General features: G+C 39.0%; 1 protein-coding gene across 3 annotated transcripts in view; it reads right to left on the bottom strand.

The window, feature by feature from the left end:
* Entpd1 (ectonucleoside triphosphate diphosphohydrolase 1) overlaps positions 1-13,470 on the bottom strand; it is a 112,618-nt gene that overhangs the window by 30,884 nt on the left and 68,264 nt on the right. For 2 of the 3 annotated variants that reach the window (XM_026394800.2, XM_026394801.2), the window contains 4 exons: positions 7,388-7,538; positions 5,189-5,348; positions 4,265-4,504; positions 2,661-2,921 (listed from right to left, as the gene is read on the bottom strand). In XM_026394800.2, coding sequence (XP_026250585.1) covers positions 2,661-2,921; positions 4,265-4,504; positions 5,189-5,348; positions 7,388-7,538 — 812 coding nt within the window. Of the gene's footprint in view, positions 1-2,660; positions 2,922-4,264; positions 4,505-5,188; positions 5,349-7,387; positions 7,539-7,592; positions 7,623-13,470 lie in introns of all 3 variants that reach the window. The other variant, XM_026394802.2, reaches the window with a different exon arrangement.

The following is a 13,470-nucleotide window of genomic DNA, read 5'->3' as shown; positions in this document are numbered from 1 at the left end:
ATGGTACATGATACCATTCAGAGTCAAGAGAAATCTAAACAAATGTAAAGATATAGTATTAAGTCATAACTATGAAATTAACTATACTATCCTACATTTCGTTACACCACTGTAATAATTTCACATCCACCTCCTGTTGCTACTATGAGCTCAAGTGTTGCCAGCCTCCCCTAAAAATGCCGTGAGACATGATTCAACTCCACGAGGACAGCTCATCTCTCCAGTAAATTATATAAGATGATCTCTCATAGTTCCCACATATTTTCCACCATATGCACTACATGTAACAAAGAATATATGTGTTAAATTCACTGGTTTTTCTCAATATGCCCTTATAGGTTTTTAAATTATTTCATATCTGGTCATATTTTAACAGCTTAATTTATAATTTGTAAAAAAAGGTTTACAATTGATTTTTTAAAGAATAAACTACAAGCACTTTTTAATAAACATTTTAAATACTTTTTGTAAAAATAGTTACACATGGCAGTTTGACTGGAAGGGGAGATTGGTGCCCCCAGTCCCTATAATGTTCAATGGTGAACTTTGCTGGTGTCTGTGTGTGTACAAATACATTTTAAATGTTTTTTTAAATTTCCACTTCCCCATTAAATTTGGTTCTGTCTCTTCTTGTTTATATAAATTGCACCATGTGATCTTAAAAAGCCATTTCCCCAATTACCTCCAAAGTAATTCCCAGAGATGTTCCATCTTGTTGGTGTTTCTGTTTTGCCTGTCACATTGGATTCAACCTAGTGACAAGGGCCACAGTGTAGGCAGACACAGCACTAACAGTTTTTAATTCTATATTTACAAACTAAGAATTAGATCATAGGGACACTTTCAATGTTACCACAAACTCTCCCCCAACAAATGCTCTGTGGTTTGAGAACCCAAAGGATAACTCCTTCGGGAAATAATGGAAATGCAACTGGATTTGGTGTTTCAAAAAGTTATGCTTCAAGTTCCTGGTCTTGGGAATGGGAACTTTTTCTTTTTTAATATTTGTTTTTTAGTTGTAGTGGACACAATACCTTTATTTCACTTATCTATTTTTATGTGGTGCTGAGGATCAAACTCAGGGTCTCACACATGAGAGGTGAGAGCTCTATCACTGAGTCCCAGCCCCAGCCCAAGGGAACTTTTTCTTTTTAAATTATTTTTAACACTTCATAATAGTTATATGTAACATTAGGATTCATTTTCACACTTTATACATGCAGGGAAGATGATTTGTTCTAAATCAATCCTCAGAATTTCTAAAGAACTTCAGTGTGGCGAGAGGACTGCTAGGAGAAAGAGCTAAGCTCTGTCAGCGCATCCCTGATGCTAGGGCCCACTTGACATCTGCTGCAGTGGTGTGCTGAACTGACTCTGACACGCAAGAGCTGAACATGAAAACTTCAGGATTTTTGTGATGTAGTTCATGTCAATTTGGGAGGCTGAAATAGACTGGGGTGGGAATATTTACACTATGGAAATTGACAAATGGTACAAATCAGCTCCCCATCCCCAGTAACCACTTGTCTAGCATATCCATTGCTCATAACCAACTGCCAATTAAACCCAACTGCCAATTAAACAGGGAATATAGTTCCTAATTTAAATATATATATATATATATATATATATATATATATATATATATATTTTTTTTTTTTTTTTTTACAAAGAGGACCGCTTCCCTCCCAAAAAATATCTGAAATGGAAAAAAATTTCCAAAACACGGGTAAGTATCAAAGTATCAGACAGTGACCCTGAGGGATGTATCCAGAGAAGAAAGAGGCTATGCAGAGGGAGACAATGAGCTAATCTAAGGGGGCTACCAAATTAAAGTTTAGAAGTCAGAACAATCTCAACAAGAGACCAAGAAAACAAACAGAAAGGCCGCTAGGGGGAGCTCAAGGACCCACCGCCTTTTCCAGCCATTAATTCTCCCTATCTGGGTTGCAGGAATCACATTCAGAGGCAAAAAATTCCATTCCCTCAAGGAGGAAGGGTTTGTTCTATGTTGAAGGCAGGAATTAAGCCATGTTTCCCAGGAGGCAAAGCGTTCAGAGACATTAAAACGTCAACTCCTTAAAGAGGGCATGTTCCTTTTCCTTCACATTTACTTCCTAGCAGTGACTGGAGTTAAACAGGCCCTTGGCTGTCTCCAGCTGCCCTCACCACTTGCCTTCCTCTTGTGGTACCTTCCTTCCTCCTCCAGAAGTTTGATTCAAGGCAAGAGAGGACCCTGGCCCAAGAAATCCCATGGTGGGCAACCAATGCCAGCTCAGTTACAGAATATTCAAATGAGGTTCTGGTTTGTTCTGAACTGGGGTTTGGAGCCAACTAGTAACCAAAGCTATTGCTCTGCCAGTGGTTTTCTAGTGATGTACTTTCCTCAGGATTCTTGAGGAGAGGGAAGCTGTGGTTGGGCCATGATTAAAATAAGCCTGGATCCATGGCACTACCTCCGCTGCTTTCCCAGAGACCAAAGGAATGAGGAGCTCAAAAGGTTCCCAAAAAGCCAAGACTTAAGTCAGGTCTAAGTACCATCAGTCCTGTGCTGTCTCCAGGGAGCTCTTTCTGTGACACTTGTAAGAAAGTCTCTTATATTCTATAAACGTCAACCAAAATCCTTCTAGCCAATATACCTCATCATTTCACAAACTTACCCCAAAATTTCCCTGGATTGGTGGCAAGTAAATCCCATTGAAAGCACACTGAGAGTAAGGGCAGTCACCAGTGTTGAAGAGCTCAAGAATGCTTTGCTGGCATTGTTCATAGTTTCCAGTACCCTGGATTTGAAACTCATCAAATGGCAGAGTCCTCTTAAATTTCTTGGTGCAAGGGGTCTTGTAAAGGTCACTTACGTTCACAACCTTCTTATACCCCGTGTGAAAGCATGGGTCCCTGAGGCTTCTATCACTTGACACCTGAATGAAAAAAAATCACTTGAAGGAATCTTGTGAATGTTGGGGTACAAAAGCTACGATCTGACTTCATTATTGTGTAGGCATAGTAGAAAATGATAGCACCTAGAACTGGCATCATTATATCTCTCCCTGAGTTTTTTACCAATAAAAATAAGTGTTAAAAAAAGTTTCTGTTGCATGCACCAGAAGTGGTATCAGATGTGAATGTACCTGGGGAATTTATAGGATGCTGATATTGTTAAAGCTGGACCCAGTAATGTCATTAGCTGGGAATGTCTTGGAGTTCCTAGGCCTAAATCACATATGTTGGGAAAAGATTCCCCAGGGAAATTCTCAAGACTCTCAAAAATTGAGCCTGAGGTTCTTTACCTCTCTAAGCAGAGAATCACAAACTTCAAAAGATGGAACATGTGTTAGGTCTTTTAAACTAATAGAATCCAGTGATTTTTTTAATCATTATTTTATTTATTTATGTGTGGTGCTGAGAATCAAACCCAGTGCCTCACACATGGTAGGCAAGTGCTCTACCACTGAACCCCAGCCCTAGCCCAAATCCATTGATTTTTAACCCCCAACCCCACAGAGAAGAAATTGGGTGGCTGTGGATAAGAAATTTAGTGGAACTCTGAGGCTCAATGGGCCATTCTCAGTGGCATCTACTCTTCTTACTGATAGTCTTCTTACTGATAGCGGTTTTGAGAATCAGAGAGTGCTTTGGGGAAAAAGAGAGAACTGGTTGTTCTTTCAACAAAGACAGAGACCAGCTGGATATGACAACCTTGCTCTGTGTTTATTTGTCAGGGTGTGCCTGGTACTCTACTGATGTGGAGTGTTTAACATTTCTTGCCTTCAAAAATACAAAAAGCATAAGGTAATAAGATTTGAAGTGTTGATTAATAAATTCTGTGTTTTTCCTGAAGTGTTTTTTTCTCTTCCTCTCCAGGTCATTCCAAACAACCCTGTTTTCTGTACTTTGTAGAAAAGGGAAATAAAAAAAATGGCATAGAAGACCATTTGCTTATCAATTGCAACACCCTACCCCTGAATGATACTCTAGCATGCAGCTTTCATTACCAACCCTTCAGGGGTGAGAAATTAATTGCTAAGGGAAAAAAAGTGTGGTTTCCTTGGAGACAGTGCAGTAAACAAACACAGGAGGGATTGTCTGGATGGAAGAATTCATAGGGGTCCACCAGATGTAGCTTGGTATCCTGCCTGAAAGGGTTTGGAAAGTACAATAACCAACTTCAGACCAATTATAGAATTAGAAAGAGAAAATAACAGGATGTGAGGGCTGGAGGACCAGATGTGGAAAGGGCAGGTCTGAATTCAGTTACACTTGCCTGAATGTCCTTGGCCAGTTTCTGCCAGAGTGCTTGATCCTTCCCATAGCACAAGAAGCTATGTGTGTATACATAGTAGTCCTTGCCATACAGGCGAAATTGCAGAGAGTTTTCTGGGGACTCCGTAGTGTGGTTTTCAGGCACAAAAGTAATTTGTGTAGAGGCGCCCCCAAGGTCCAAAGCTCCAAATGTTTTCTCATGATTCATCTTTTCTGAGATCCCGCTGAACCAACCTGAGTTCTAAAAAAGAGGACAGTCAACAGTGCTAAAGGTGTTTGGACACCCAACTTTTCACCATGTTTCTTAGATTCAGGGAATTTCTAAAGCAGAGAAGCAGGGGCAGAAAGGTGAGGCAAAGGACATTAGAGGTTCCTGAGTCTGCACCAGGACTCCAGCTTTGAGGACATGCACACACTGCTGTGACAGAAGCAGCATAACAACTGCTACAAACAAGGGGTCTAGGACCAGGCCAACTCAAGTTCAACTGCCCACTCAGTCAGCTATTATCATATGACCATGAGCACAATCATTACCCTCATTAGGCATCACCACCCACCTCTAAAATGGCAGAGTCCTCTCAAATTTCTTGGTGCAAGGAGTCTTGTAAACACCTCAGACTGTCGTTTGAGGATGAATTCTCTCAGCACAAGTAAGTGCTAGCACAGCACACAGCAATCAGCACTAGGTAAGTACTAACTGTTCTTACTTTTAATGATAGAGTTTCCTTGCCTCTGACTCCCAGAGATGAAGACTTCCCTAAGGAAGGTCTTGATAGGCAACTATTCCTCCAATAATTCTTACAAACATGGGAATAAATTCATGGCACTGTTTCATCCATCATTCACTCTGGATGAAATATTGCCTGAGAAAGCAAGGTCATAGACCCCCATGGAGTCACTTCCGTGGGTGATATGGGATGATCACCTGAAAGAAACTGCCAAGCAGATAGTTGATAGTAATCCAGCCATAGGCACCTTCCTCTTGGCCAGTGATGATGGTGGCACCCTGGAAGTTAAAGGGGTAGGTGCTGAGGGTCCTTATCACTGCACCAATGACCCTGTCTGCCAGTTGTTCACTTTCCATCCTACACCAAAGAAGAGGTGAGGTTATCATCTTGGTCTTAATAACTACACCTACCCATTCCCACTATAGTTTCCACATAATGCTGAAAGAAACAAACCAAAACATCCTGGAGTAAGTGGAGAATGGGAATCCCCACACATGGCTCACAGAAGAACTCTACTTGGGGATGAGGCTGAGCTAATTTTTTTGTCCCCTCTTACCTTAATGAAATCTCTCCAATCCTTGAGTAGGTTAGTCTTCCTAAAATAACATTTTTGCTCTTTTGTTCCCTGATTCAAAAAATAAAATGTTCTGAAAAGACTGTGGTCGTGGTAGTTGGGTATTTTGTCATCTCCATGCCTAGAGCTGATATTGTGATATTAGTTCCTAGAATAACTAAATAAAATTATTGTGTGACTCTTAGTTGGTTACACAAGTTAGTCTGTACTTGAGGTTTTCAATTTGGACTGTGGTAGAAAGCAGGTGGCAAGTCACCTGGGACATAGCCAACTTCTACTGCTTCCAAACTGGGAAATACCTTCCTCATACTATCACCAGTTCTTGGGTCCATTTGAGAACTTGAGACCTAAGCAAGGAGTTTTCCAGGGTTGTCATAATGAAGATGAGATGCACCGGTTTCCAAGAGCTAGGCTAAGCAACACTGAAAGCCTCCCGGTGAGAGGATGTACCTTCCACTCTAACCTCTCATCTGAATGCCTCCCATACCCACTACCTGCCTCCTTTACCCTTGCTTCCTTCCACTGCAATCTATCTTTCTACCAGCGTCACCAATTGTGTAACTTTTTAAAGTGAGTTTCCACTGTCTTCAAGATAAACTCTAAATTTCATGTGGTCCACAAGGCCTTCTCAGAATCCCACTCATAACTCTGGCTCTGTCCCTTACCAGGCAGACTTGGGACCTTGGGTGTTACTCAACATTTGTGAGCCACAGCTTCCTTATCTTGTTAGTAACAGTTATTCATATCCTCTACTTCATACTGTTGTTTTGATGATTAAATTAAACAATGTGAATCATGAATTTAGTATTCTTCTAAGAATACAGCAAGTGCTCAATAAATATTAGCTTCTACTATTATTATTTTACAACATGCACCCTGTCTCCTGTCTATGCAGAGCTAATAACAGACCTGTGAATATGCCCTATTGTCCCACCACTGCCCATCCTAGAACAAACTCCACACCAACTGCATCAAGTCAGCGACTTTGCCCTGCCTCTTCATTGCTGTATCACAGCTTTTAAAATGTGCCTGACACACAATAGGTGTTGAATAACAGTGGGTTACTGAACATGTGCTATCACTTTGTCTATAACACCCTTCCCTCACCCGACAAGTCCTCTTTTGTGACTCAGCTCATATATCTCCTCCTTGTACAAGTCTTTCTGAGGGCCTTTCATCCTGAGCAGGACAAATGCTCCCACAGGAGTCTGAGCATTCCTCTGTAAAAGAAGTTATCACACTGGGTGGAACTATTTCCTTGGGGCTGAGTCACCTTCATCCATGTTCTGGACAAAGTAGGCACTCATGAGCGATGAATGAACAAGTAAACAAATAATGCAACTAGGTGACCAAGTGTTGACCAATAAAGATGTGCTTGTTATAAATGTCTTGGGACATCTGTGGGTCTCCTTTAGTCTTCCTACACCCAGATACTGATTGACTAATTCTTTCTCTCTGTGTGTCTCTTCCCGTTTGAGTTTATTATGGGCAGATGGGCAAGGCTTTTTTTTTTGAGAAGTGGTTTCTTTAATTTCCTCAGGATGACCTCATACATCTTCTCTCAGCATCCTTGGTAGCTCAGATTTCAGGCATATACCACATGGCTGATGCAAAACTTCTTTACATACTTTACATACTCAAAATCTTAATATTATATATTATATATACTATGCTTTGGGGAGTTTTACTCACTTATTGAAATTTTCTTTCTTAGGTGTGGATTTTAGGATGTGTAGCATTTGGGGTGCTAGGGAAGTGTGGTTATCTCTTATAATTTCAGGGGCTGTGGTGCTGCCTCTCTGAACTCTACATGCTGCCATACCTGAGCAACCGCATGCCTGCTGTGGCTCCCAGGTAAATAGGTGTCTCATGGTGCTTGGACACTGGAATCACATACCGGGTCCTTTCCATGCATTCAGCCAGGTAGTCACCTATTTCCTGTAATTTATGAGCATATTTTGAGATTCCAGGACCTACGGAAAGATACAGAAGAGGATAATCATTTTTTAAAAATGTATAGGACATACCTTGACAATATCAGAGAAAATATAGTATTGCTGTGAAAATACAAGAAAAAAATCAATTTCCTGATGTGATATATATTAAGTTACTATACATAGAGGGTAACTCACTGGACTTAACATTGTTATGATTTAATTTTCAAATATGGAGGTAAGTCCGTCTGGTGCTTGATAATTTTGCCACTGGATAGCACAATTTCAAGTAATTGTATAATGTTGTCTCAGAATTTGATGTGGATCTTACAGTGTGCTTCTCTATTAGCTACTTCTGTATGATTCTTCCACAAAATTATAATTAGCAACATTAGTTCCTAGAATACCTAAATAAAAATTATATCTATAGCAAAAGTTAAAATAAGCACCAGACATACTTGCTTCTAGTGAAAAGACAGAAGCTGCTACTGGCTATGTGATCAAGGGCAGTACCTAAAAGATTAACAGAGCAGCAATTCTTTGGACCAGCACCTTCTGCATCATCTGGAAACTTGTTAGAAATGCAAATTTTCAGGCTTTCTTCCAGATCTGCTGACACTGAAGTTCTGCGAATGAGGCTGTGCATCTCTGTTTTAAAAGCCCTTCAGGTGATTATGATACACTTTCAAATCTGGAACCACTAAGATGTGGGTTTGAAGTCAGGCAGGCCTTAGTTCGAATCCTAGCTTCTTATTAGTTCAAGTAACCTTAAACAAGTAGTATGTAACCTCGCTCAATCTCAGTGCCCTCATTTTTTAAAAAATATTTTTTATTCTAATTTGTTATATATGACAGCAGAATGCATTACAATTCATATTATACATATAGAGCACAATTTTTCATATCTCTGGTTGTCCACAAATCAGAGTCACACCATTTGTGTCTTCAATCCAGGCCCCTTGTTTTTTAAAAATGGAAAATAAACTAAAGGAAAAACTAATCAGAGAAGAAATCAAGTCAAGTTAAATACTAAATATAAACAAAAGTGTCTGAGAATATAAATAATGTCTCAATAATAACCCTGGATATTAATGGCCTAAACTCACCAATCAAAATCATAGACCAGCAGATTGGATTAAAAAAGAGCCAACAATATGCTGCCTATGACACATCTCATAGGAAAAGACATCCATAGACTGAAGGTGAAAGGTTGGGAAAAATAATACCATTCACATGGACTGTGGAAGCAAGCAGGGGTTTCCATCCTCATATCAAATAAAGTAGACTTGAATCCAAAGTTAATCAACAGGGATAAAGAGGACACTACATACTGCTCAAGGGAAACATACCAACAAGATTTAACAATTATAAATATATATGTCCCAAACAATGGAGAATTTATGTTCATCAAACAAACTCTTCTAAAGTTCAAGAGTCAAATAGACCACAACATAATAATGTTGTTTCACCACTGGATAGATCTTCCAAACAAAAGCTGAACAAAGAAACTATAGAACTCAATAATACAATCAATAACTTAGACTTAACAGTCATATATAGAATATTTCATCCTTCAAAGAGCAAATACACTTTCTTTTCAGCATTACATGGATCCTTCTCTAAAATAGACCATATACTATGCCACAAAGCAACTCTTAGCAAATATAAGAAAGTAGAGATACTACCCTGCATTCTATCAGACCATATGGAATAAAATTAGAAATCAATGATAAAATAAGAAATTAAAGCTACTCCATTACCTGGAGACTAAATAATACCATTGAATGAACAATGGGTTGCAGAAGACATCAAGGAGGAGATTAAAAATTTTTTAGATGTGAATGAGAACACAGAAACAACATATCAAAATCTCTGGGACACCAAGAAGGCAGTTCTAAGAGGAAAGTTCATTGCATGGAGTTCATTCCTTAAAAGAAAAAGTCAACAAATAAATGACTTAACATTACATCTCAAAGTCCTAGAAGAAGAAGAACAAATCTACACCCAAAGCAGTAGGAGACAGGAAATAATTAAAATCAGAGCTGAAATCAATGAAATTGAAGTAAAAGAAACAACTGAAAAAAATGACAAAACAAAAAGTTGGTTCTTTGAAAAAAAATAAGTAAAATTAACAGACCCTTAGCCATGCTAACAAAGAGAAGGAGAGAAAAAACTCAAATTACTAACATACATGATGAAAAAGGAAATATCACAACAGACACAGAAGATAATTAGAAATTATTTAGAAAACTTGTACTACAATAAAATAGAAAATATCAAAGGCATCAACAAACTTCTATAGTCATATGATTTTCCCAAATCGAATCAGGATGATTTAAACAGGCCAATAACAGGTGATAAAATAGAAGATGTCATTAGAAGCATACCAACCAAAAAAAGCCCAAGACCAGATAGATACACGGCTGAGTTCTATAAGACCTTTAAGGAGAATTAATACCAATACTCTTCAATTTATTTCAGAAAATGGAAGAAGAGGCAGCACTTCCAAACTCATTCTATGAAGTCAATATCACCCTGATTCCAAAATCAGACAAAGACACATCAAAGAAAGAAAACTTCAGATCAATATCTCTAATGAACATAAATGTAAAAATTCTCAAAATTCTGGCAAATCGAATACAAAAACATATCAAAAAGATTGTACACCAGGATGTGGTTGTGGCTCAGTGATGGAGCACTTACCTAGCATGTGTGAAGCACTGGGTTCGATTCTCAGCACCACATATAAATAAATAAAATAAAGGTCCAACAACAACAAAAAAAAATTTTTTTAAAAAAGATAGTGCACCACAATCAAGTGGGTTTCATTCCAGGGATGTAAGGTTGGTTCAACATATGGAAATCAATAAATGTAATTCATTACATCAATATACTCAAAGATAAGAATCATAGGATCATCTCAATAGCTGCAGAAAAAGCATTTGACAAAATACAGCACCCCCTTCATGTTCAAAACACTAGAAAAACTAGGGATAACAGGAACATATCTCAACATTGTGAAGGATATCTACACTAAGTCCCAGGCCAAAATCATTCTAAATGGAGAAAAAATAAAAGTATTCCCTCGAAAAACTGGAACAAGAGACGGATGCCCTCTTTCACCACTTCTATTTAACATAATTCTTGAAACACTGGCCAGAGAAATTAGACAGAAGAAAGAAATTAAAGGGATATGGATAGGCAAAGAAGAACTCAAATTAGCACTATTTGCCGACAATACGATTCTATATCTAGAAGACCCACAAACTTCCACAAAAAACCTTCTAGAACTAGTAAATGAATTCAGCAAAGTAGCAAGATATAAAATCAACACCCATAAAACCCTTAAACAGCATACTGATCATGGCATTTGCAGGGAAATGAATGGCATTAGAGAAGATTATGCTAATCCCCCAAAAAACAAATGCCAAATGTCTTCTCTGATATAAGGGGGGTGACTCAAAATGGAGTTGGGAGAGAGAGAGGGGGAGGAAGTTTACCTCTAGATAGGGAATAGGGGTAGGAGGGAAAGGGAGGGAGAATAGGAATAGAAAGATAGTGGAAGGAAACGGTCATCATTATACAAAATTCATGTATGAAGATGTGAATTTGGTGTCAACATACCTTATATACAAACAGAGATTTGATAAATTGTGGTATAAAGGTGTATTAAGAATTGCAATGCAAAAAAATTATGAATGTAATGCACTCCTCTATTGTGATGTATGTAAGAAATAATTAAAAATTAATTAATTAATTTAAAAAAAAACAGCATACTGTAGGAACACAGCCACATCAACATTTATAGCAGCACAGTTCACAATAGCTAAACTAGAACCAATCTAGATGCCCTTTAATAGATGAATGGATTAAAAAATGTGGTATACACACATACACATACACATACACAATGGAATATTATTCAGCATTAAAAAAGAATAAAATCATGGCATTTAGGGGGATCCAACATGGCGGCCGGCGAGCAAGCAGCATTTTCTATACCTCCGCAGTAACAGGATCAGAGAGACACATAAATACACTTGCATGGGACCTGCTGAAGATCTTCTAACAATATTCCACGGGAAGGAGACCTGCCGATAACTAGTAAGTCTGTGTGAGGGGTCAGTTTGTCCCAGGCGACTGAATCTCGGCAACGCGGATCAGGGACACAATCCCGCCGGTCACGGCGGCGGCTGATCTGGGCCCTGCAGGGCTGAGTCTGGGATCGGCCTCAGGCGGTTCAGAGCTAGGACCCACACTCCTACCACCCCACCCCCTCCAGCCGGTTCGGAGCAACGCGGAGCAGGGACACAATCCCGCCAGCCACGGAGGCGGCTGGACTGGGCCCCGCAGGCCTGAGTCTGTGAACGGCCTCTAGCGGTTTGGCACTAGGACTTTGGCAGCGCTTAGGGCTGAGTTTCAGCTTTGAGACAGAGGAGAGAAGCGGTCCAGTTTGGTTCCAGACACTGGTCAGACCACAGAGGAGGACAGCAGCCACCATTTCAAAGAGATGATGTAATCATCCCCATGTTCTACTGATCACAGCTCATTCAGTTACCGAAGAGGTGATTTCAGGCTAGTAAATTTCAAAAACACAACAGTTGCACCAAGCAGAAAGAAGCGCGTGCAGTATGAAAAGACAAGGAAAGAAAGGATCACAAGCAATGCAGGTCAACTCAACTTTAGAAGAGGTAATAGCTGCAACAGATGGAATATCAGATAAAGAGTTCAGGATATATATGCTTCAGATGATCTGGAGTCTCAAGGAAGACATGAGACAGCAAAATCAGACAATGAAAGATCACATTGACAAACAAATCCAGGAAGTAAAAGATCAATTTCACAGGGAGATAGAGGTAATAAAAAACAAACAAATAGAAATACTGGAAATGCAGGAAACAATAAACCAACTTAAAAACTCAATTGAGAATACTACCAGCAGAGTGGATCACTTAGAAGATAGAACATCAGACAATGAAGACAGAGTATTTCAACTTGAAAAGAACATAGATAGCTCAGCAAGTCTACTAAGAAACCATGAGCAGAACATTCAAGAGCTATGGGATAATATCAAAAGACCAAACTTAAGAGTCATTGGGATACAGGAAGGCACAGAGCTCCAAACCAAAGGATTAAGCAATCTATTCAGTGAAATAATACAAGAAAACTTCCCAGACATGAAGAATGTGACAGAATCCCAAATCCTAGAAGCCTACAGGACGCCGATGGTGCAAAATCATAAGAGATCCACACCTAGACACATTATAATGAAGATGTCCAACATACAGAATAAGGAGAGAATTTTAAAAGCTGCAAGAGAAAGAAAGCAGATTACATTTAGGGGTAAACCAATCAGGATAACAGCTGATCTCTCAACACAGACTCTGAAAGCTAGAAGATCCTGGAATAACATATTTCAAACACTGAAAGAAAATGGGTTCCAACCAAGAATCGTGTATCTGGCGAAATTAAGCTTCAGGATAGAAGATGAATTTAAAACCTTCCATGATAAACAAAAGTTAAAAGAATTCGCAGCTAGAAAACCATCTCTTCAAAAAATCCTTGGCAAAACATTACAGGAAGAAGAAATGGAAAATAACATTGAAAACCAACAATGGGAGGTAGGACAGTAAAGGGGGGAAAGTAGTCAAAGAGGATAACAAATCAGGTTTAGTAACATCAATAAACAAACATGGCTGGAAGAACAAATCATATCTCAATAATAACCTTAAATGTTAATGGCTTAAACTCACCAATTAAGAGACACAGGCTAGTAGAATGGATCACAAAACAAGACCCAACAATATGCTGCCTACAGGAGACGCATCTGATAGGAAAAGATATTCATAGACTGAAGGTGAAAGGGTGGGAAAAATCATACCACTCATATGGACTGAGGAAACAAGCAGGAGTGTCCATACTCATATCTAATAAAATAGATTTCAAGCCAAAGTTAATCAAAAGGGATAAA

The sequence above is a fragment of the Urocitellus parryii genome, chromosome 5 (genome assembly GCF_045843805.1).
Source record: "Urocitellus parryii isolate mUroPar1 chromosome 5, mUroPar1.hap1, whole genome shotgun sequence".
Classification (NCBI taxonomy): Eukaryota; Metazoa; Chordata; class Mammalia; order Rodentia; family Sciuridae; genus Urocitellus; species Urocitellus parryii.
This window is presented reverse-complemented; position numbering and strand designations above follow the sequence as displayed.